This window comes from Puma concolor, chromosome C1, assembly GCF_028749965.1.
Source record: "Puma concolor isolate L17-30 chromosome C1, mPumCon1.1.hap2, whole genome shotgun sequence".
In the NCBI taxonomy this organism is placed as follows: Eukaryota; Metazoa; Chordata; class Mammalia; order Carnivora; family Felidae; genus Puma; species Puma concolor.
This window is the reverse complement of record NC_141674.1, coordinates 177968112-177990171: the sequence shown is the minus strand read 5'-3', so window position 1 is coordinate 177990171 and position 22060 is coordinate 177968112. Positions and strand designations below refer to the sequence as shown.

Here is a 22060-nt window from a genome sequence, read left to right as displayed (position 1 = left end):
TTAATCACAAAAACAGACTAGCCCCACACCTTTTACTCCAAAAAGCGGGAGTAACGGTTTAGACTATCCGATCAGAAGCGCTTCCGTTCCCTCGGAACCTTGTACAATCAAGTCCTTGGTGTCGTCCCTACTTTCCACTCTGCTTCTGAAAGTACTAGCTGTTTCAGGCCACAACTTTTAGATTTGATGATAGTTCCTCTAAAATGGAATGACGAATAATCTCCATCCTTTTCTCACAGTGGCGTCCAAATTCCAGCCAAAGACAAACAAAATTGTCTTTTAGTGTAGCGTAGTGTTTAGAACTTAATGTTGTGTAGTCAGACAAATCTGCGTTCGGCCTCCGCTAGATCGGTCATTAGCCGTGTGATGTTGTAAAAGTCTTGTTACTACAAATCTAAGGGAAGCGCGTGAGTACACGCACTGAATCTTGGACAAAGACAGCATTTATACTTTTTTTTTTTTTTTTTTAACTGAATTAAGTGTAACGCCCTCTAGGTTTATAGCAGCTAGTCCTGGAGACGAGACGCGGGACTGTGTTGATGACATCACTTCCGGGGCGACAAGGTCGGTCTCTGCCTCCTGCAATAACGCAGCTACTGACTTTGCTAGGGAAAGGACGCCTCTACTAGCTACTGTCCATTCACGAGGAAGGTGGGTGAAATTGCTCACCCCTCTCTTACTGGTTCTTTCGTGTGCCTGGAAGAACGATTCCAGTAGAAGCCCTTCGCCTTCCTACAACAGAGATTGGTACTGGCCAAGTTCCCTGGGTTCACTTGGGAGTCTTCTTGGCCCAAAGACAAATGCTCAGCACAGGCAGCCTTGCGTGGGTTTTGTGACTGCAAAGTTCTCCAGGTGTGTCTTTCTGTGCTACATTCCCCCCCTCTGCAAGGTTTTTCATCACTCTCATCCCTGGATGCCGTTTGCCCCAGTGGAACAATAAAAATTCCAATATTCTCTCATTTACCCATTTTGTCCATTAGTGTGTAGGGAAAGGACCTCCTTAAGCATCCAGAAAGTTCTAGGACAGATGATTTAGAGTCATGAAACTAGATACTTGGAAGTGTGAAGATACCAGGGTGCTTTAGTGATGGACTGCTTTTATGTGAGGAGGGAAAAGGGATTTGGGGGAGATCATTATTATGATAAACTTGTGGTAAAATGGAGATTGAGTTAGAGAAATTGAAATTAATGGATAAAATTAGGTTGCAGTTGTTTTAGATAAGAAGTGGTTCTTTTAAGATGAGCTTCATAAGAACACTTGTTTCCAAAGTAGATGACTAAAATGTGTGTCTTTAATGTGAATTCTTGTTTTCAAACTAAATTATCAATTTTTATTTTGAAAGATATTTTCAGGAAATAGAATGCATTTATTTTTATTTGTTCTGTCTTGCCTTTATTATTTTTTAAAACCAATTCTATCTTAGTTAATAGCTATCAAACAATAAATAGCACTTTTCAGATAACTATCCATGCGACTATTAGCTGTTTTATAAAGAATAATGAACAGTTTGCTAAGAACAGCGTGATAGTAATACTAAAAAATTTCATATCTGACTTCCCTGTTTTCCCCCTTAAAGAACATTATATTCATTCCTACTGTCATTGATATTAATGGGTTGCTACAGCCTTTAAAAATTTTTGCTAACTTTCCCAAAACTTTCCTATAATTTTACAAAATTATTATATTGAAAAATAAATCAAGTTTTTTAGAATTTTGCTTACCTAAATGGGTTAGTGGTCAATGTCCATTCCCAATAATTGTTTCTTCATTTCTTTTCCAGGAATTATCTATAGAGTAAGTATGCTAATATTGAATAAGGCAGCAGGAGTTTTTTCTAAACCATCAAGAAGGGAAATTTATGAATTTTTAAGAAGTTTTAATTTTCGTCCTGGAAAAGTATTTCTTCATAAACTAGTATTGGGGATTGAAACCAGTTGTGATGATACGGCAGCTGCTGTGGTGGATGAAACTGGAAATGTTTTGGGAGAAGCAATACATTCCCAAACTGAAGTTCATTTAAAGTAAGTAGACATTATCTTTGTAGTTCCCAATTTTTTGGGGGGGTGGGGGGGAAGTAAAATAAAATAATTCTTTTCTAAAAGCTCAGTATATATAAAAGCTCAGTTTTAAGAGCTCATTTCTTTTGTGTGAAAACTTCTAATAACTGCTGTAGAAAACCTGAAGCCCTTCAACCTGGTTTCTAAGGCTCTCCACAATAAAGTCCAACTTTAGCTAATCCTGTTGCCAAAAAAACCTAAACTCATTCCCAACTCCGATATTTATCCATAATTTCTCCTCAGTAATTTCTCTTTTTTTGCTCACCTGTATGTTTCTTGGTCTCGACTGAAGTCCTTGGAGAGTATGACCCTACCTCTAACCTGTGTTGATCACTGGAAAAAAAAAATTCCTATTCACATGTATACATAAAACTCATGTTGACACTTAAATAAATAATATACTGCTGTATTAAACCACAGAATGGTGCAAGGTTTATAAACTCATCTGTTTGCAGAGGACCACTAGTCGGGTTATATAGATAAGTGGGCTGGATATAAAGTGGAAGATATCTGGAGGGGGTCACTACTCAGCTCCAGCCAATTGTTGCCATGCAGAAATGTAGGCCCTGTGTTATTTGATCATCAGAATTTTCTAGAGAAAATGGAAATCCAGAATGTAACTGTAATATCTCCAGATTTTTAAAATTAGTAGCTAGCTTGAACTATATTAAAATACTGAACAGATAAAATATGCCTTCAGGCCACCAATTTATAACATCTGCATAGTGAAAAAGGTTGGTATTTTGAGATCACAGACCTGTATTTGAATTATGAATTAGGCGCTTTGTATTGGCTCTGATTTTAGGCAAGTTCCTTACCCTCTCTGATTATGTTTTCATATCTGTAAAATGGGAAAGATAATGCTTCTCTTATAGGATTGTGGGGAGCATAATAGAAATAATACATGTGAAGAGACAGAATAGGCCTCTAAGAGTTACACACTATGTAAAAGGGACTGCAGCAGGCAATAATAAGGCGTGGTGAAGTACTAGAAAGTCCTTACCTTCAAGGAGCCTCACCTAATCTCATCATATATAGACCTGAAAGGAAACATACAACATACAGTACAAGACAGCATAAAGTATGAAACCAGTGCAAACAGTAAGTGTTACTACCATGCCCCAGTTCCATGGTTCTTTCAGTATTTCCAAGAGTTCTGGACATTTGAACGTGGAAATGTTAACTGCACAGAAAGGCCTCTCCTAACCACTTTATCTAAATTAAGTACTCCTACCATGTTTATTGCATGTTATCTCACCCTGCTTATCTTCTTCATCATCCTTTTGATAATTTTTACATTTGTTTACTTATGTATACTCTTTCCCCCAATAGACTCTAAGTTCTATGGTGACAGGGGCTGTGTCTGTATTAATCACTATACCATGTCTTGATACCCAGAGTAGCATCTGATATGTTGCATCTGATATTAGTGGCCTTGAAAAATAGGCCTTCAATGAATGGAGATGAAAAAAATATTATTGTACGAGTAAGCATCATAGTGAAGGCAAAGAGGTGAGAAAATACCGGACATTCAGTTTAGTTAGTGCATAGGTTACTTGAGAGGAATACACAGGCAAGCAAACTATGGTACCATCTGCACAGCTCATCTCTGCATTTATTGAAATCCTACAGTTTCCTGGCAACATTTGGCTCCAGCTTTGAGGCCAGATGGTTTTCCTGCCTCTTTGTTAGCTTTTTGGTCACTCAATTACCTACTCTCCATACTGTGTACAAATTAATTCTTTTGAGAATAAAGCCATGGTCTTATTGTCTCTGGTCCTTAGCTAGCATAATCCTTTGAAGGTAAAATATATAGAAGATGCCCAGAAAGGAAGGGAGGTAAGCAAGTGGGAGAAGGAAGAAAGAAGTGGGAGGGAGAGGATTTGCACTTAAAGTCACCTAAATTTCAATAAAGTAAACACTTTTGAGTAGGAGAGTTATGGGGTCAGCATTGTGCTTTATTTTCTGGTAATACAATATAGAATAGACTCCAAGGATCAGAAAATCTGTCTGGGGGAACTGCAGTTAGTAGACTTTGAATAGACTGAGATAATGAGAGTTTTTGAACTTGGGAATGGTGATATATTTAATGTGGACAGTGAGATAAAGGAGATAAAGATGAAACCTGAAACCCAAGTGATTAGGAGGTTTGATGCCATTAACAGAGTTGAAGAATATAAGAGAAAAAGTAGCTCTGAAGAACCGAGGCAAATATGGGGCGCCTGAGTGGCTCAGTCAGTTAAGTGTCTGACTCTTGATTTTGGCTCAGGTTATGATCTCAGAGTTCATGAGTTTGAGCCCCATGTCCGGCTCTGCACTGACAGCATGGAGTTTGCTTGGGATTCTCTCTCTCCCTCTCTCCCTGCCTCTATCTCTCTCTAACAAAATAAATAAACTTAAAAACAAACAAACTAAAAACAACCAGCAAAAAAAAAAAAAAAAAAAAAATTAAAGAAAATAGTATTACTATGTGGATGTGTTGAAATAAGATGGTTTCTTTTGTTTCCCTCATTACCTGACACAATACATATTATAACTGTTTAAGTAAATTAAAAAAAATTTTTTTTAACGTTTACTCATTTTTGGGAGACAGAGAGAGACAGAGCATGAGGGGGAGGAGCAGAGAGAGGGGAAGACACAGAATCTGAAGCAGGCTCCAGGCTCTGAGCTGTCAGCACAGAGCCAGACGCAGGGCTTGAACTCATAGACCACGAAATCATGACCTGAGCTGAAGTCAGATGCTTAACTGACTGAGCCACCCAGGCATCTCAGTTAAATAAATATTAATTGGATGTTCTTACTGATGATTTTCTTTCTTTTTTTTTTTAGTTTATTTATTTTAAGAGAAAGTGTGCACATGCAAGAGAGAGTGGGGGAGGGGCAGAGAGAGAATCCCAAGCAAGCTCCACACTGTCAGCACAGAGCCCGATGCAGCGCTTGAACCCATGAACCATGAGATCATGACCTGAGCCAAAACCAAGAGTCAGACACTTACCTGACTGAGCCACCCAGGCACCCTAGGATTTTCACTTTTATGTCTAGAACTAGCAGCATCAAATATTCAAAGATTTTTTTGAGGTTAGAGGTATATTTTGTAGACCCTATATTTTATTGCTCTGCCTTTATGATTGTAAGTCAGTCTCATTCTGGCAAACTTTTTCTAGCAACTACTTATTTACTCTTGACATTTGGAGTGGCTATCCACTGTTTGTCCTACATAGACCAAAAATCAAAACGATCAGCTCTAAGCACTAGATTCCCACACTGTATTTCAAGGTTGCAAGCTGTCTACTGTCCTGCCATGACCTTAATCAAGTGCAACATGTTTAAAAATAAACTCACCTTCTTTACAAAACTGTCTTCATGTTTCTCTCTGTTAGTATTTCTTTTCTCCCAGTCATTCCAGCTGAATATCTGAATCATCTTGGATGCCTTGGTCCCCTTTCCCCTTATATCCAGTCTAACTTAACAGTTTTCAGGGCTCTCTTCCCCATTCTTTCACTTCCCATGATCACATAGTATAAGATGTAATCATCTTACACAAATACTTTTATAATAACCTTAAAAAAAAAAAAAATCTCCCTGTCTTCAGAGAGATAATTTTTCTAAAATCCAATTTTATCCTGGCCTTTTCTTGTTCAAGACATCTTCATTAGAATGCTTCTTAAGATTATTTTGGTGATTCCGTATATTAACAAATCCATAGGAATTTGTTGTGTACAATTTTTTTTAATTTTTTTTTAACGTTTATTTATTTTTGAGACAGAGAGAGACAGAGCATGAATGGGGGAGGGTCAGAGAGAGAGAATCACAGAATCTGAAACAGGCTCCAGGCTTTGAGCTGTCAGCACAGAGCCTGACGCGGGGCTCGAATTCACGGACCGCGAGATCATGACCTGAGCCGAAGTCGGCTACTTAACCGACTGAGCCACCCAGGCGCCCCTGTTGTGTACAATTTTGAAGTCAGAGACATTACACCCTTAATCCCTGCATATTGAATTCTTATATTGTGTTGCATTATAAGGCACACATATTTGAATGTATGACTAACATTTTTAGCTATATAATGATTAATTTGAAAACATGCCTTCAGCCCTAATACAAAACTTTTCTTAGTCTATTTTCACAATCTTAAAATTACAAAAAGCTGTTTGTTTGTTTTTTCCCCAGAACAGGTGGAATTGTTCCTCCAGTAGCTCAACAGCTTCACAGAGAAAATATTCAACGAATAGTGCAAGAAGCTCTCTCTACCAGTAAAGTCTCTCCAAGTGAACTCTCAGCAATTGCAACTACCGTCAAACCAGGACTTGCTTTAAGCTTGGGCGTAGGCTTATCATTTAGCTTACAACTGGTAGACCAATTAAAGAAACCCTTTATTCCCATTCATCATATGGAGGCTCATGCACTTACTATTAGGTTATTAAATAAAGTAGAATTTCCCTTTTTAGTTCTTTTGATTTCTGGAGGTCATTGTCTGTTGGCATTAGTTAGAGGAGTTTCAGATTTTCTGCTTCTGGGAAAATCTTTGGACATAGCACCAGGTGACATGCTTGACAAGGTAATCATTAAAGAATTAATTTCTCTTTTCTGTTATGGTGTCTGTTTCAATCAAATATTAAGAGATGCACTACACTACCATTTATCTAAATATTTCTGATAAACATATTAGACTGAAAAAAATTTATATGCAATAAGAAAAAAAGAAAAAGAGTAGTACATAGTTTTATAAAAGATTCTTACCCATTATTAATAAAATGATAAGAGGTTTAAATTAGTACATAAAGGCTCAAATAGTTTGCAGATGCAGTTATGTTTTTAATCAAAAAAGACGTGAAAGAAATTGCCAAGTACTATAAAAATGTGAAATAAGATATATAAAGATAACATAAAGACATTAAAGATGCACAAAGTTTTGTGATTAAACATCACAGTTGTTGAGACCACTACCAAGCAGGTTTCTTTTTTCTTTGTTTCTGAATTGTACAGAGCCTACTGCTATATGCAAAAATCCTGCTGCCAACAGCAGAAATGATTAGAAGAAATGGGCAGGTTCTAATATTTGAAGTTTATCATTAAGCAGTCATTGTGAACTTCAAACTTATTTTTTATCCCCAATAGAAGAGCAGGAGTAGATAGGGAAGCAGTGATTGGCCACTATTGATAAGGTTGTCAGGAGTCAGTCTGTGTTTACTGGCTTGCTAGCTATAGTTCATATTTGTACAAGTATAGCATGTCTTATTCATCCAGTTTTGTTTTGTTTTGTTTTAGTAAATTTCATTTCCTTTGTACCTTGGTTTCAAAATGTGCCATTTTATGACTCATTACAAAATTTTTGTTTGTTTTTGAAAGGTAGCAAGAAGACTTTCTTTGATAAAACATCCCGAGTGCTCTACCATGAGTGGTGGGAAAGCTATAGAACATTTGGCCAAACAAGGAAATAAACTGCATTTTGATTTCAAACCTCCCATGCAACGAGCTAAAAATTGTGATTTTTCTTTTACTGGACTTCAACATGTTATTGATAAGATAATAACACAAAAGGAAAAAGAGGAAGGTATATTTCTAATTTGTAGAGTTGGAAAAATAAGTAATCCTGGAATGTGCCTAAAAACACCTATTTGTTTCTGCAGGGATCCAGAAGGGGCAAATCCTGTCTTCGGCTGCACACATTGCTGCGGCAGTACAGCACACAACAGCGTGCCACATTGCAAAAAGAACACATCGTGCCATTCTGTTTTGCAAGCAGAGAGATTTGTTATCTCAAAGTAATGCAGTGCTGGTAAGTTTTGTTATGGCCTCTAACAATAATAGTAACACTTTATAGTATGTTATTTTTCTTCTAGGAACTTAATTGATCCTGTGCATAGAATATGATATCTTTATGTCCTATGCTAGCCCTGACAGAATGAAATTATGCAGAATAAATACTAACAGCCATTTCTCGTACAGCTTCTATGTCAGCTTTATGGGACATCTTTACAGACTGTGTGGCAAAAAACTCCAAGGCTGCCTCTTATTGAATTTAAAAGTGGGTTTGCAATAAGAAATGAAATACAGTAACTGTTACTGTTATTTTAGAAAAATAAGCTAGTTTCCTTGAAATTTATGTTCCTTTGATGAAATCCATTTAAATCTGCATGTAAGCCTTGGTAAACTTCCTGTTTAACTGTATCTTAAACTTCATCCTTTTGAAACTTATGAGAAAATATTTAAATGATGATAGATTCACAAAATAGAATATTATGTGAATATCAAAGGTAATAGCTTTTTAAGAATAATATAAAATGAAAAAAATGCTTATAAGTAAAAACAACAGGGTCTAACATATTGTTGTACTATGATTATAATTAGAAAAATGTTAGAAGAATATATATAAAAATAATAGTGATGCTGGTATTGAAATTATTGATTTTCTTTTCTTCCAAATTTTTATCATATAGCTATATCACTTGCCTGTTCCCCACCTATCAAAATGTAATATTTTCTTATTGTATAATGCTTGTATTTTCCCCAGGTTTAGCTAACAGTTTGGCTCATATCCTTATGTAGTATTTGTTGATTTGGGTCTTCTCAATTCCTTCAGGTTGTATCTGGAGGTGTTGCAAGTAACCTATATATCCGAAAAGCTCTGGAAATTGTAACAAATGCAACACAATGCACTTTGTTATGTCCTCCTCCCAGACTGTGCACTGACAATGGCATTATGATTGCATGGTAAGCCACAGGATATATGTGCTTCACTCATAATTATGTAAATATTAATTTCTATTTCATCATGTTAAGTCTTCTTCCTTTAAACCCTGGTCTATTTATTTTATTTTGATGATTCTTATTTAGGAATGGTATTGAAAGATTGCGTGCTGGCTTGGGCATTTTACACAACACAGAAGGCATCCGCTATGAACCAAAGTATGTAGTACCGTTTATAATCTCTATGCAAGTTGCAGTATAAAATTCAAAGCCTTTTATATATGAGGTTTTCATCAATATTCTGGTGGTACCTGAATAAAGATTATATTATTTCATGAAATTTCTTCTTAATAAATATTTTTGCTACAGTATCAAATCATAAACATTTTGACAAATCATAGGTTAAAAATAGGTGGGTGGGTAGGGATGATGAATACCCTCATTTACTAGCAGAATGGAAACCATGTCCATGGCCTGGACTTTTGCAATATCAAAGCAATCTCAGGACCAGCTGGTATGCTGGGAAACTTCAGAAAAATGTGTAAAAAGCAGTCAGGTCTGAGACTGGGTTGTGAGTATGCTCCTCCACAGGCAGCTGAAAATGGCCAAGAGATAGCTACTTTCTGAAAGCCTTATTTCCTCTACCAAATCAGAGTTCCAAAGAATAGCGCAGTGTTTCAATTTGTTATCAAGTTCTGGTCTAAGTTATTTCTGGAATAGTAAAAATAGTAAAGAATGATTATGTTTCATAATCTATAATTCTATTTTCCACATGATTTCATTTAATGTTTTAAAACTTTTCAGTATTTTAGTCCATAACTATTGCTACATGAACCACAGAGTATTAAGACTATAAACGAACAGAGTTTAATTAGTTGTGTCAGAAGGAATCTCCTATGATGATGGCCTACCCTCAGGTAGAATATAATGTCTGATCCAGTGTTGCCTTCTTGTGGCAGTGTTGAGGCTGGAGGTGATGACTTTTTTCACATTAGGGTCCAGTTGAAGCCTTACATTGGGCAACGTTGCTAAAAAGCAGAAATCTGAGGCCAAAATTATTTACTGGGAAAGCACAGAGAAAGAGGGTTGGATCTAAGACCTCTCCTGCCGGTAGCGACAGAGGAACGTGGAAAAAGAAACAACCCAGCTTTTGAAACCTCAAAGAAGAATCAGTAAAAACCTGGAGAATTTCTAAAGTAGGAATGGATGTAGATTTGACTTTAGCTGTATGGTGAACTGTTTTTACCCTTTCAGCTTTGTAGAGAATTATAAGGTATTTTTGTTGTTGTTGTTGTTTTTAAGTTTTTATTTATTTACAGTATGAGAGCAGAACTGTTTCTTTCAAAAACTTCTCAATCCTCAAACTCATTGAATTGTATACATTAAAGATGTATAGCTTTTCACATGTCAACTATACCTCAAAGTGGTTTAAAAAATTATGAAATTTAGCGTTCTTGTTAAAGGAAATGGCCTTTTCTTCACCCATTATTTCTGCTATATTTATATTCAAGAACCATCATCACATATGATTAACTGTACATTAGATATGTATACTGTTTGTCAGAATTCAAAGCAAATAGTGACAGATCAGGATGCAAATATTTGAAATAATATGATTTATCTGATTGTGATGCAGATGTCCTCTTGGAGTAGATATATCAAAAGAAGTTGGAGAAGCTGCCATAAAAGTACCACGATTAAAAATGAAGATTTGATTTTTGCTTTTCAAACAATCTCTTAAGGTAGGATTTCAACATTAAGTTGTGATTTTTTTTGTATATCAAATTGTGGAAGATACATAATATTAATTGTTCATCAAGACTTTCTTTTGTTATTCCTTTTCTTATATTTGATGTTTAACCTGGTCTTCTGAGAGACAAATAGTATGTTATAGTCTTATAAGGTAGTATAGGTTTTTTATTATCAAAAGTAAAATAAAACATCTTGTGGGGAAAAGAATGTACTGCTATTGGTAGGTAGAAAGAAAACCTTGGACGATATACAATGATTCTGTTAAATCCTGGCCCCATATTATACAGGCCTAAATCTTTCTATCTTCTCATATCAGGATACTAAAAGCTATTTTTTTACATTATATTCTATTTATTTTATTTTATTAAATGTATTTATTTATTTAAGAGCACACGTGTGAGTTGGGGAGGGGCAGAGGGAGAGGGAGAGAGAGAATCTTAAGCAGGCTCCATATCCAGCACAGACCTCAACGTGGGTCTCGATCCCACAACCCTAGGATCATGACCTGAGCCGAAATCAAGAGTTGAACGCTTAACCAGCTGAGCCACCCAGGTGCCCCTAAATGTATTTATTTTTAATTGAACTGTAATTGACATACAACATTATGTTAATTTGAGGTGTACAACATAGTGATTCAACATCGATATGTATTATGACACCATGATAAGTATAGTTTTACCATCTGTACCATACAAAGTTATTACAGTATTATTGACTATATTCTCTAGGCTGTACTTTTCATCCCCTGACAAATTTATCTTATAATTGGAAGTCTGTACCTCTTAATCACCTTCACTTACTTCACCCATTTCCTGCGTACCCTGCCCCTACCCTCACCCCTGGCAAAAAGGTGGTTACCAGTAGAAGCTATATTTTTGACTCCTGCTGAAACATTAGCCTAACTTTACTAATGAGAGAGAAATTTTAGAAATGTAGCCAGGTCAAAGTCATGTCAAATCAGAGAATTCTAAATGAAGACAAAAGGTGACTCTAACAGAATGCATGTTATTAATTATGAAAATATATGTTATTAGGTATATTCCCTGGAGCAATTGGGATATCTATACATTTCTTAAAATCCACTGAGATTTTAAGTAATCCTTCTAGTGTGTACTGTACTTTTTAGTTGACCACATATATTTATATCCATTATTTTAGAAATTGTATTTAATCAATGAAAGTAAATGAAATGTAAAGGTTTTTGGTTTTGTTTTTAGATAATTTCCTCTGATTTTGAATCTTTATACCAGTTTATCACTTTTTTTCTGCCTAGATTAAAGTAACTAAATGTACTGTGCTTTGAATATAAAGATGATGCTGCTGACTTTAATGTCCTTTGAGAGATTTTACCAGTAAAGAGTTATGTCACATCATCCATACTGGACCAGGTTGTTAGCTTTCTACTCAATGACTTGCTTTGTTCAGAAACTAGGGGGTAAGGATAAAAATCGAAAATGAAAAGATTTCTTACTTTAATCCTGCCTTAAGGTGACCTCTTTCTTGGGAAATTCCATAAGTAATTCCTTTTTTTTTTTTTTTTTTTAAGAATTGTAATCATAGAATACTGTTTTTGGATCATCCATTCGAGAATAAAAAAATATACTTTATATGAGGGAACATATAGAAACAGCCAATATTTATACAACTTTGCATTCTTTGCTGTTGAAGTATAGCTATGATAGAATTGGTTTGTAAATATTATTTGGAAGAAACTATTAGTTTGTGAATTCACAGTTTTCATTTAAATTTGTATTCTGTATCATATGAACCTGAATTCACAAAGAAGCAGTATCAGTATTTCCTGTGGCTCACACAATCAGAGTGCATATAAACTATGGAAAGAAATTGACCAAAATTTCTTCCCGCTGTCACAAATATTATAAAATGGGGATATCTATAATCTAAGTTCTTAAAATTTTTAAGTATCAAAACTGCTACAGGTGCTTCAATACAAGCATACTTGTTAACATTGAGTTCATGATATAAATAAGAGAAACTACAGATAAATAAAAAGCAATTTTTAGAAACATTCCATATCTGTAGGCCTCTCAATAAGTACTTGGCCAGAGGGAAGGAAGGAAGGGAAAGAAGGGAAAAGGTGAAAAGGAAAAGGAAGGGAAAAACGTTGAACTCTATATGGGCAAGCATATTTACCAAAGTTAGCTAATAGTACAGGTAAAAGGCAATTCGCTGAAATACTCTGTTTACTCAGTTATGTTATATGTATTTTACCACAATTAGATTAAAATTAAAGGTAAAAAAATTGGGGGGCATCTGGATGGCTCAGTCAGAGCATGTGACTCTTGGTCTCAGGGTGGTGAGTTTGAGCCCCGTGTTGGATATAGAGATTACTTAAAATCTTAAAAAAAAAAAAAATTAAAAAGATTGCTCAGGAATTCTTCTATACGTTCATTCTAATGCTTTTATTAGCCTTCGGTAGGCTCTGGATTAGCTTTCTGCACATGTTTCCCTAGTTGGCTCAAGAACACTATTCTTGGTCTTGATACTTCTGTGATATCTGATGAAGTTGCAGATGAAAAGGAAAAAACATTGTGAGAAACAGTGGTCTTCTTTGTTGTGTTGAAGAGTCCCATGAAATTTGTTACAGGAGGTATCAAAGTCAAAGAATCTCTTGGTTGAATTTTAGGTTTTAATTTTCTTCGGTGCTCTTTCCCTAAAAATGAGAGAGGCACAATTAAATGTCTCTTTCTTAAGCCCAAGAGCCCTAGATACATTCTCATTGCTCTTGGTTCTGTATAGTTCTATTCTGTCCAAATCACTAAAACATAATAAGAGAATGGATCAGTAGCTTCCAGACTTGTAGATGTCAGAGTGCAAAAATTTGTGGGGGCCAAAATATGGTTCCAGCTTGTTATTATGCCAAGTTGAGACTAATAAAAGAACAAATAGCAACACAATTTTATAAAACAAGAGATATTTTAATACCCAAAAGAAACTATAAAAGGCGCTATCTCAAAATGACACATTTTATATTGAATGAAATTAACTTTATCAGAAACTTGCTATATTGTCCTTATTTTTTCTTATGTTATCATAAACCCGTGAAAACATTATCAGACCATTATTGGTACACAGATTGCTATTTAGAAACCAATATTAAAGTGAAGAAAAAAATGGGATTGACTTTATTCCTTTATGTAAATTACTCTTACACTAAAGAAGCTATACAAAAAATATTCTTCTACCCATGATATTCAGAAATATAGCCTCCCCCACACATCTAGCTTTCCTCAGAAACTCCCTGAATAAGTGAAGTTCTCTCTTGTCCTTGTATTCTCTTTTTTTCTCTCGCTTTCCATTTGTGACACCTACAAACTGATTGTGACTTTTGAATGGTTCTATCCTTGCTTTTGATTATAGGATAATATACCAAGGCTGATATTGGTCCTACACTAAACACACATGAACAAGCACTAAGTATATAAATGAAATAAAAAAGTAAATTTCTTTTCCCTCTTTCATATCTAATAGTAACCTTATAAGATCTGGGCTCTGATTTTACAGGCCTAAGTCACTCAGCCATCATCTGCCAAATATATATAAAACTGTAGAGTATCAGTGGAAAAAATGTGATCTCTGCCCTAAGAACCCACAGACAAGTTGTACATGAAACAAAACAATAGAAATATTGTAATTTAAGCCATACTTACATGTTGTTTCAATAATGACCTATTTCTATGCATGGCTTATGAGAAAAAGCAAACAGAGAAGGATTTATGTCAAGTGATATAGTAGGAAAGGCCTTGAAAGAAATGATTAACATGGTCTTATAAATGGGAAGGTATTTTAAGTATACAGAATGACAAAAGCAGAGTTTACAGGTAAACTTTTTAGGGGGTAAACCTCTACAGTTTGAATTTTTAGAAATGGAACACAGAATTGTAAAGTGTCAGGTCTAGGAGGTACCTCAGAGATGAAAGAAAAATCAATTACCTTTCTTAAAGACAGGAGTTATGGATGGTCCTCCATTTTTCTCTAGACTAAAAGGAAAACATGTATCACAAAAACTAGGAATATATAAAGACTTTAGTACACCCAGGCAATAAATTCCATACCCAGTGGCCTAACTTATATGTTACCTGTACTAACTATGCATGTTACCTGTAGGTATTTTATATTCAGTCACTCATTTACCCACTTATCATTCAAACATTTGGAACGTTAAATCTGCTTGAAGTGATCAGTGAAAACTTCATGGTAAAAGAGACACTTCAGCTAGGTTTTGAAGAAAATATGTCTTCAAATGAATGAGACAGAGGGAATAGGATATGAAAAATTATAGTACTATAAAACAGCATGGCATGTTCAGAGAATACTAAGTAGTCTAGCATGGTTGGAATTAAAGGTATCTAGAGATATATGATGGAAGATAGGTTGGAGAAAGGTCATTTTAGGTATTAAGAATACAACAAAATTTAAACTTTTTTTCAAAACAATGGTTTACCAATGAAGTGTTTCAAGCCAAACAAGGTGTACCTAGTTAATATAGGGGTGTGTGTGTGTGTGTGTGTGTGTGTGTGTGTGTGTGTAGGGATTTAAAAGCAATTATTTTAAATCATCATCCTGTGTGTGTAACATAGTTACAGAATTTCCCTGGTAATAATATTTAAGTCTTGCCTAAGCTAATATATTAAAGGTGGTTATCACAAATGTATAACTGGCTAATTTGATGAGGAACATTTGCTGCCGTCCACTTTAATGAGGCATAGGCTTCAATCTGTTCATATGCCAACTTGATGGCTACAGGGTAACATTTAGGCTAGCATGTAGGCTCAGAGTGTTTCCATACAGGTTCAGTTAACACCAGTAAAATTATGTCTCTCTCTCCATATTTCAAAATTTCCATATACAAAGACTTTTCTAATCTGCTACTCTTGGGGCTGGATGGGGGCATGGGAATAGAGAAGTGATATGTGCACCAAAAAAATGCTATCATGATCCCAACCACAATCATTGTACTTTCCAGTAGTGGTATCAAGGAATATTTTGTGGAAGGGTATTGTTGTCTATCCCAAAGTTTCCAAACTGATTTTAATAATCTTTTAGCACATTTCCTATAGTTTCATTTTCACTGAGTTGTTATGAAAATTAAAGGGAATAGTCCATATAAATACTCTAAGGAGAGTTCTTAACACTGTTAGTTATGGGAGTAATTATTATTTGCTTACTAGCTTCACCTCACCTGGTAATCATTCTTACAAGTTTACTGACCACTGGTCACTACTTACAATCCTAAAAGTTGGGTGCTCGCTTCGGTAGCACATGTAGAATCCTAAAAGTTGGGTGTTCACAGCTCCAGGGGCTGCCATTCATCCTCGGTCACTGTAGATTGGTATAGTTTTTACACCTATTTTCCAGTAGATGACAGTAAAGTACCCAAGGAAGGGACATCTTTTTGTAATTCTCAAAAAGTTGCTATGTAGGCTAGTTGGGGGAGTGACTGTGTAAAATAATACTTTTCATTATTTATCCTAAATTGATTTTTGAGCCAGTAAATATTATTTTTAACAATGTCAATTATAGGGGTGCCTGGGTGGCTCAGTCGGTTAAGCATCCGACTTCGGCTCAGGTCATGATCTCACAGTCCCTGAGTTCGAGCCCTGCGTCGGGCTCTGTGCTGACAGCTCAGAGCCTGGAGCCTGCTTTGGATGCTGTGTCTCCCTTTCTCTAAACCTCCCCCGTTCATGTTCTCTGTCTCAAAAATAAATAAACATTAATTTTTTAAAAAAAAAAAGTCAATTATAGCAATTTAATTTAGATTTCCCTGGCTTATTATATAAAATTAGGTACTCAGTTTTGGGTTTTCAGTTTTTCAAAGACTTAAAATGAAGATGTACTAAAAATTGGTTTATAGAACCATGATGTATTGGATCTTATTCTTTTCTATTATTATAGAGTTAATACTGTACCTTGAATAGTTCTGTTTCCTACACATAAATAGTGCTAGTTGCAGAGACTTGTAATGCAGTTATATCTACTAAAGAAAAGAAAATGTGCCCATTCTAAGGAGATTCTCCTCTCCCTTTTGCAGAAGCTTAAGCTATAATGAAACTATAACACTGAAGCAAAATCCTCCGAGTAAATAAATGCCTTTCAGACTTTGCCATAACTCCAGTCACCGAGTCTGATTTAGCTGTTTCTATCCTGGGAGTCTGGCCTAACTTTGAATCAGGTTCCAAAGTCCCATCTGATGCCAAGGTCATGGTGGCATTCCTGGTCAGCTCAAATCTCTCAAGTATATCCCCAAAATGGCTTCTTGGATCAGACTTGGAGGCAACCAGAATCCCAAAAAGCTTTCTGAAATGTGAATAATCTTGGCCAAACAGGATCCCCAAGATCTGGTTGTGTTCATGCCGGCACAAGAGGTTCTGTTGCAAAATCAGAATTAAAACAGGCTTTGGCAGTGGACATTTAGAATGAAGTGTATCTCTTGGTATACAAGGCACAAAAATAGTTCCCCTTGTTTGAGCTTCCTTAAACTTTCTTACAAGTTCCTTTATCAATAATTTCAACTTCACAAATACAGACACAATACCTTAATGCAGGAAGTCCCACTCGCTGTTGCATCTGAAATTCCTTTAGAAATGCTGGGTTAATACTTGCATCTCTGCTGATATTATTTGTTAATCGAAGGAACTGATTAGGCTTATTTCTGCATTCCTTTAATAGGATGCGGAAAGCACTTGCGTTGTAAGTTAAGTAGCCAAGAGCACAGGAGCAAGCTGTGCGAACCTAAGTGAAGAAACAGTTCCTCCATTGAGCAAAAACATCTAACACATGTTCTCATTAAACATTTCCTAAGACAGTCTTTGTAGCTATGTTTAACAAACGTGTGTCAACCAATGGCAATCTATACATGGACGCATAACAACGATGTTTTCAGAGAGAGAGATGTCAACTGCCACTAATTACCAGTAGTTGTTCTCAGTCCGGACTGCATTTTAGAATCTCCAGCAGTTAGAAACAACAACAACAAAAACCCACCAACTGAATCAGACTCGCTTGGGGGTAGAATCTGGGCTTTTGTATTGTTTTTTAAAAGTGCCACAGGTGATTCTAATATGCAGCCAGAGTAAGAACCATTGAGTTTGAAGTAGGACAGTGGGTCTCAGTCTTGATTGTGCATTGGAATCCCCTTGATAGTTATGAAAATTACTCGTGCCTAGTTACCACCCCTAGAAGATCTGATTTAATTATTTTGGAGTGCAGTCTGGACACTGGAATTTTTCAAAACAGCTCAGTTGATTATAATAGGAAACCAGATAAGAGACGATAAGATAAAAACAAGTTTAAAATAAGACACTCAGGAAAGCAATTCAATTTTCCACTGGCAAAAACAGAAAAAGTAGATCTTTCCTTTCTTAAAGGGAATACCCTTAGTCTGTGACCCTGAAGTAATTAAGTTACTCATATGATTAATTAAAGTATATTCCTGGGCAGTTCTTAGAAAATCTGTTAGTGGTGGCCTAAGAACTGTCATAGAATGAACAAAAACCACACACATCCCAGGTAACAGAGGGTTCATATACTGGTCTCTACATTGGCATCTGACTGCTTTATATGCCCATATAACTTCCATACCTTGAACAGTGGTTCTCAGTGTATGGTCCCTATCCATCAGTTTCAGCTTCTAGGAACTTGTTAGAAATGCACATTGTAGGGCCTATACCAGATATATTCAATCAGAAACCTTGGGAATGGAGCCCAGCAATCTATGGTGTAACAAGTCTTCCAAGTAATTCCTATATTCCCTGAAGTTGGAGAAACACTACCTTAGACCTGGAGGGGGGAAGTGCAGGGGAATACTTAGAGGCAAACCACTACTACAGCCAGCCCAGCCTTCTTCACACTGTCATCTCTAATCCTGTTTGGCAGATAAGGAAAACTCCAATGGATTCCATTTTCATGCATTCCAAATCATAGAAATGACTTAGTGACATCACTGGTTAGTAACTAACCAGTTTTTGTGAGAGATTTTATAAATATTTTAATTACCAATTTCTATATCATCAGTGTACTTATTTGTAGATTGAATCTTAAGTTATTGAAGTTAAATGTGCACATGTTGTAGGAACAGAATTGTGGATGGCAGATACTGTACTAGAAAACTCCTCTAATTTTGTATTAGTAACATGAACTATTATATAACATACTTAACCTGTGGAGAAATTAGCCCACAAAAGTGAGAGGCAACTTACATTTTTAGAATATTCAATTATAGAAAGACTTTTGTTTTTACCTCTTCTTTTTCTGAATACAAATGATAGCAGAGCCGTTGGATTGTCCCTAATGTGGCAAATGCTTCTGGAATACCAGCTCTAGAATGAGCCAGGCTAGCTATTAAATTTCCTACAAATAAGAAAAAAAATGCTTGTGTTATTTAAATGATATAAACTGATATACTGTACTTTTGTTCATTTGCACATATTGTTAAAAAGGGTTGAGTCACAAGACATCTCTGTTAATGAAGAAGATCTGAGAAAAAGCATGTATATATTAAATGTGGAAGTTTTTCCCCCAAATTGTGATTTGGTTTTCTGTCACAAACAGTAAAAATTAATTAGCTTTATCTAAGAGTGGGGAATTTTGAAAATCAGAGGTTTTTATCCCCATGGCTTCAGAATATATTTTGTTTTGAGCTTTAACATTTTTACATTTTTTTAGGCTTGTTTATTTATTTATTTTAAGAGACAGAGAGAGCACATATGAGCAGGGGAGGGGCAGAGAGGGAGGGAGAGAGAGAATCCCAAGTAGCTTTGTGCTCAGAGCTCTCTGCTGTCAGCGCAGAGCCTGATGTGGGGCTCAATCTCATGAACCATGGGATCATGACATGAGCTGAAAGCTTAACCAACTGAGCCACCCAGGCACCCCTGAGGTTTAGCACTTTTTTAATGACTATGAACATAATGATTGAACTACCATAAAAAGTTAGTATGTCCTCTGGGGCGCCTGGGTGGCTCCAAAGGCACAGAAGTTTAACGTTAAAAAACAAAAAAAAAAAAATTTTAAAGTTAGTATGTCCTCTTTGTAGCCCAGATTGCTTTGAGTTAAGAGCTTAATGGTATTTTAAAAGCAAGCAATGTATTACTAACTTAAACTTAAAATCATTGAAGTTTTTGCCATAAAAACAAATGTTTGGGGGTTGAAAATAAGGTAATTCAGTAATAAAATAAATGTGCAGCTACCAGGCTACAACTGTTTCATTCAAATATGTGTTTTATTTTTAAAGCATTCATGTGATATTGTTTCACAATATTGTTGCTGTGTTGGAAAAAGTGCAACACAAATTTTAAAATATAAAGGCATCCACCCATATAAATGTGGATGGATACTTTATTGAGGTATTCATTGGGTTTTTGTTCTTGTATTTTTTTTTTTTCTGGCCTTCTTTATAAACCAAGGCCTGGGTGGCTCAGTCGGTTAAGCGTCCGACTTTGGCTCAGGTCATGATCTCACAGTCCGTGAGTTCGAGCCCCGCGTCAGGCTCTGTGCTGACAGCTCAGAGCCTGGAGCCTGTTTCAGATTCTGTGCCTCCCACTCTCTCTCTGCCCCTCTCCTGTTCATGCTCTGTCTCTCTCTGTCTCAAAAATAAATAAACGTTTAAAAAAAAAAAGTGATATATCAAGTCAATTAGCTTATTATTAATTTTGAAAGTTAGCTCTGGAGGAGATACAGTTACACAACTAGCGTTAAGTGTGCCAAGAACTCTGTTGGACTATTTTGCTTTGCTATATTGCATAGCAACAAAGGGAACTCTTTAAATGTTAGCAAAATGTGAACAATTGATCAAAAGAAAACCAGACAGAAGTATAGCAGTATAAATCTGCCATTACTTTCATAAATCAGTGTGTAAACTTTGTTGGTGGTAGCTCATAGTTTAATTCTCATTTTCTTTCTGGAAAAAATAATTAGAGGTTTGAAAAAGTAAGAAATCAAAAAGGCTATGTTCAGAGTTACCCTGCTGCTTTTTGGGGTGCAGAGTAGACTCCCATTGTTCCATGTAGGCTTACTGTGGAGTTCATGTAGATTTGTACCAGCTCATTCTTCAAACCATGTGGCATAGTATCAGGCTTATTATTTTATTATTGCTCAGATTACAAAAAATTATTTTTGAAAATAGTTTTATGTAGTTATTTTATGTAACTACCTTCCAGTTATTTCTTACCTGTCAAGACAATAGTGGTAGAATGAACTGAATACAGACTGTCAACTAAAATAGTGACACCTCTTGCAGACAAAGTAATATGGTCCATGTCTATAATGACTTTAGCTAATATAATAATCTGAAAACAAAAAGAAGCATAGAATCATTGAATGTTTTCTATTTGGCTTCTCTAATTAAGCTTTAATGTTTTTTGGCTACTTCTCAGGAAGGTTAGAGGGGTAATTTGGTATTATTCAGTAGAAGAAAAGCAAGTGGCAGGGGTGTGAGTTAGAGTGCTTGTCGCTATCTGATTACTGCAGTGAACATGGTAGGCCATTGCATTCTTCCTACAATATTTGCAGGTTTTCCATTCTTGAAGTATGGGTTCATAGCAAATATTTCTCCTAAATATTATAGGCTAGAAAAAGAAGAGAGAGAATAAGAAGAACCCATATACATCTAGTTGTCATGGGTTGAAGAACCAGTGTGATCAGGTAAAGATCTGCAGTTAGAAAACATGTCTTGGATACTACCATGTTTTTCTGCCTGTAATATGTGGATGATAAAAATAATACTATCTGCCCATCAACCTGACAGGGTTCTTATAAGCATCAGGTAAGGTACAAAGGCAAAAAGTGCTGGTAAAATGAAGATATCCTCATAAATAACAGGGATTTTATGAGGTGGAAAGGGCTGGTGTGAAAAATACTGCAAATTTTACAAATCAGTAAACACTTTTCCAGATTAAAATTTTTTCTAATTTTCAAGTTTTTGACTAAAAAGACACTTATGGATTTGAAGTTTTAACTTCAGTTTTGTACCTGAAATGCTGCCATTGCCTTCTCAGTTTCAATTGTTGATTCAAGAAAAGGTTCAAAAATTGATATGGTCATTATTCCACTTTCCAATATTAAGTATTGTTGAAGGCGATTATTGAAGGCAAAAAGGGTTAATGCATAGCCTGCTCTTAAACAAACATCCTAGAAATAGGAGAAACATGCGTTATCTTTTTTTCTTTTTTTTAACTCAAAAAGGCAGGTTTTAGGTTTATTTATTTTTATTTATTTTTAAGAGAGAGAGAGAGAGCCAGCAGAAAGAGAGGGAGAGAGAATCCCAAGTAAGCTCTCTGCTGTTAGTGCAAAGCTTGATGCAGAGCTCAAATTCACGAACGGTGAGACAATGACCTGAACTGAAATCAAGAGTCAGACACTTAACTGACTGAGCCACCCAAGTGCCCCACATGCATTATCTTTAACTTAGTTCATTTATTATGTTACTCAAGGTAATAGATTTTGAATTCTCGCCCATCTAAATACATTACATTCTTATCTCTGGGAGTAAAACATGACATCATTGGGGAAAACAGGTAATAGAGTCAACCCAGGATGTCATTGA

The 22060-nt window shown here is 35.7% G+C and overlaps 2 protein-coding genes across 4 annotated transcripts in view; one reads left to right on the top strand and one right to left on the bottom strand.

Annotated features, from left to right (window-relative positions):
* The first annotated feature begins 495 nt into the window (after positions 1 to 495).
* OSGEPL1 (O-sialoglycoprotein endopeptidase like 1) overlaps positions 496 to 22060 on the top strand; it is a 30107-nt gene continuing 8542 nt past the window's right edge. Inside the window, exons 1-8 of one of the 2 annotated variants that reach the window (XM_025935033.2) lie at positions 496 to 564; positions 1782 to 2022; positions 6229 to 6616; positions 7408 to 7612; positions 7689 to 7837; positions 8642 to 8772; positions 8896 to 8967; positions 10385 to 10490. In XM_025935033.2, coding sequence (XP_025790818.2) covers positions 540 to 564; positions 1782 to 2022; positions 6229 to 6616; positions 7408 to 7612; positions 7689 to 7837; positions 8642 to 8772; positions 8896 to 8967; positions 10385 to 10463 — 1290 coding nt within the window. In that variant the 5' untranslated portion in view covers positions 496 to 539 and the 3' untranslated portion in view covers positions 10464 to 10490. Of the gene's footprint in view, positions 565 to 1781; positions 2023 to 6228; positions 6617 to 7407; positions 7613 to 7688; positions 7838 to 8641; positions 8773 to 8895; positions 8968 to 10384; positions 10491 to 22060 lie in introns of those variants that run through there. The other variant, XM_086719135.1, reaches the window with a different exon arrangement.
* Positions 12020 to 22060, bottom strand: part of ANKAR (ankyrin and armadillo repeat containing) — a 74610-nt gene continuing 64569 nt past the window's right edge. For both annotated transcript variants that reach the window (XM_086719125.1, XM_086719126.1), the window contains 6 exons: positions 21487 to 21645; positions 20687 to 20804; positions 18761 to 18870; positions 17057 to 17253; positions 14455 to 14501; positions 12020 to 13174 (listed from right to left, as the gene is read on the bottom strand). In XM_086719125.1, the coding sequence (XP_086575251.1) occupies positions 12927 to 13174; positions 14455 to 14501; positions 17057 to 17253; positions 18761 to 18870; positions 20687 to 20804; positions 21487 to 21645 (879 nt within the window). In that variant the 3' untranslated portion in view covers positions 12020 to 12926. The remainder of the gene's footprint in view (positions 13175 to 14454; positions 14502 to 17056; positions 17254 to 18760; positions 18871 to 20686; positions 20805 to 21486; positions 21646 to 22060) is intronic.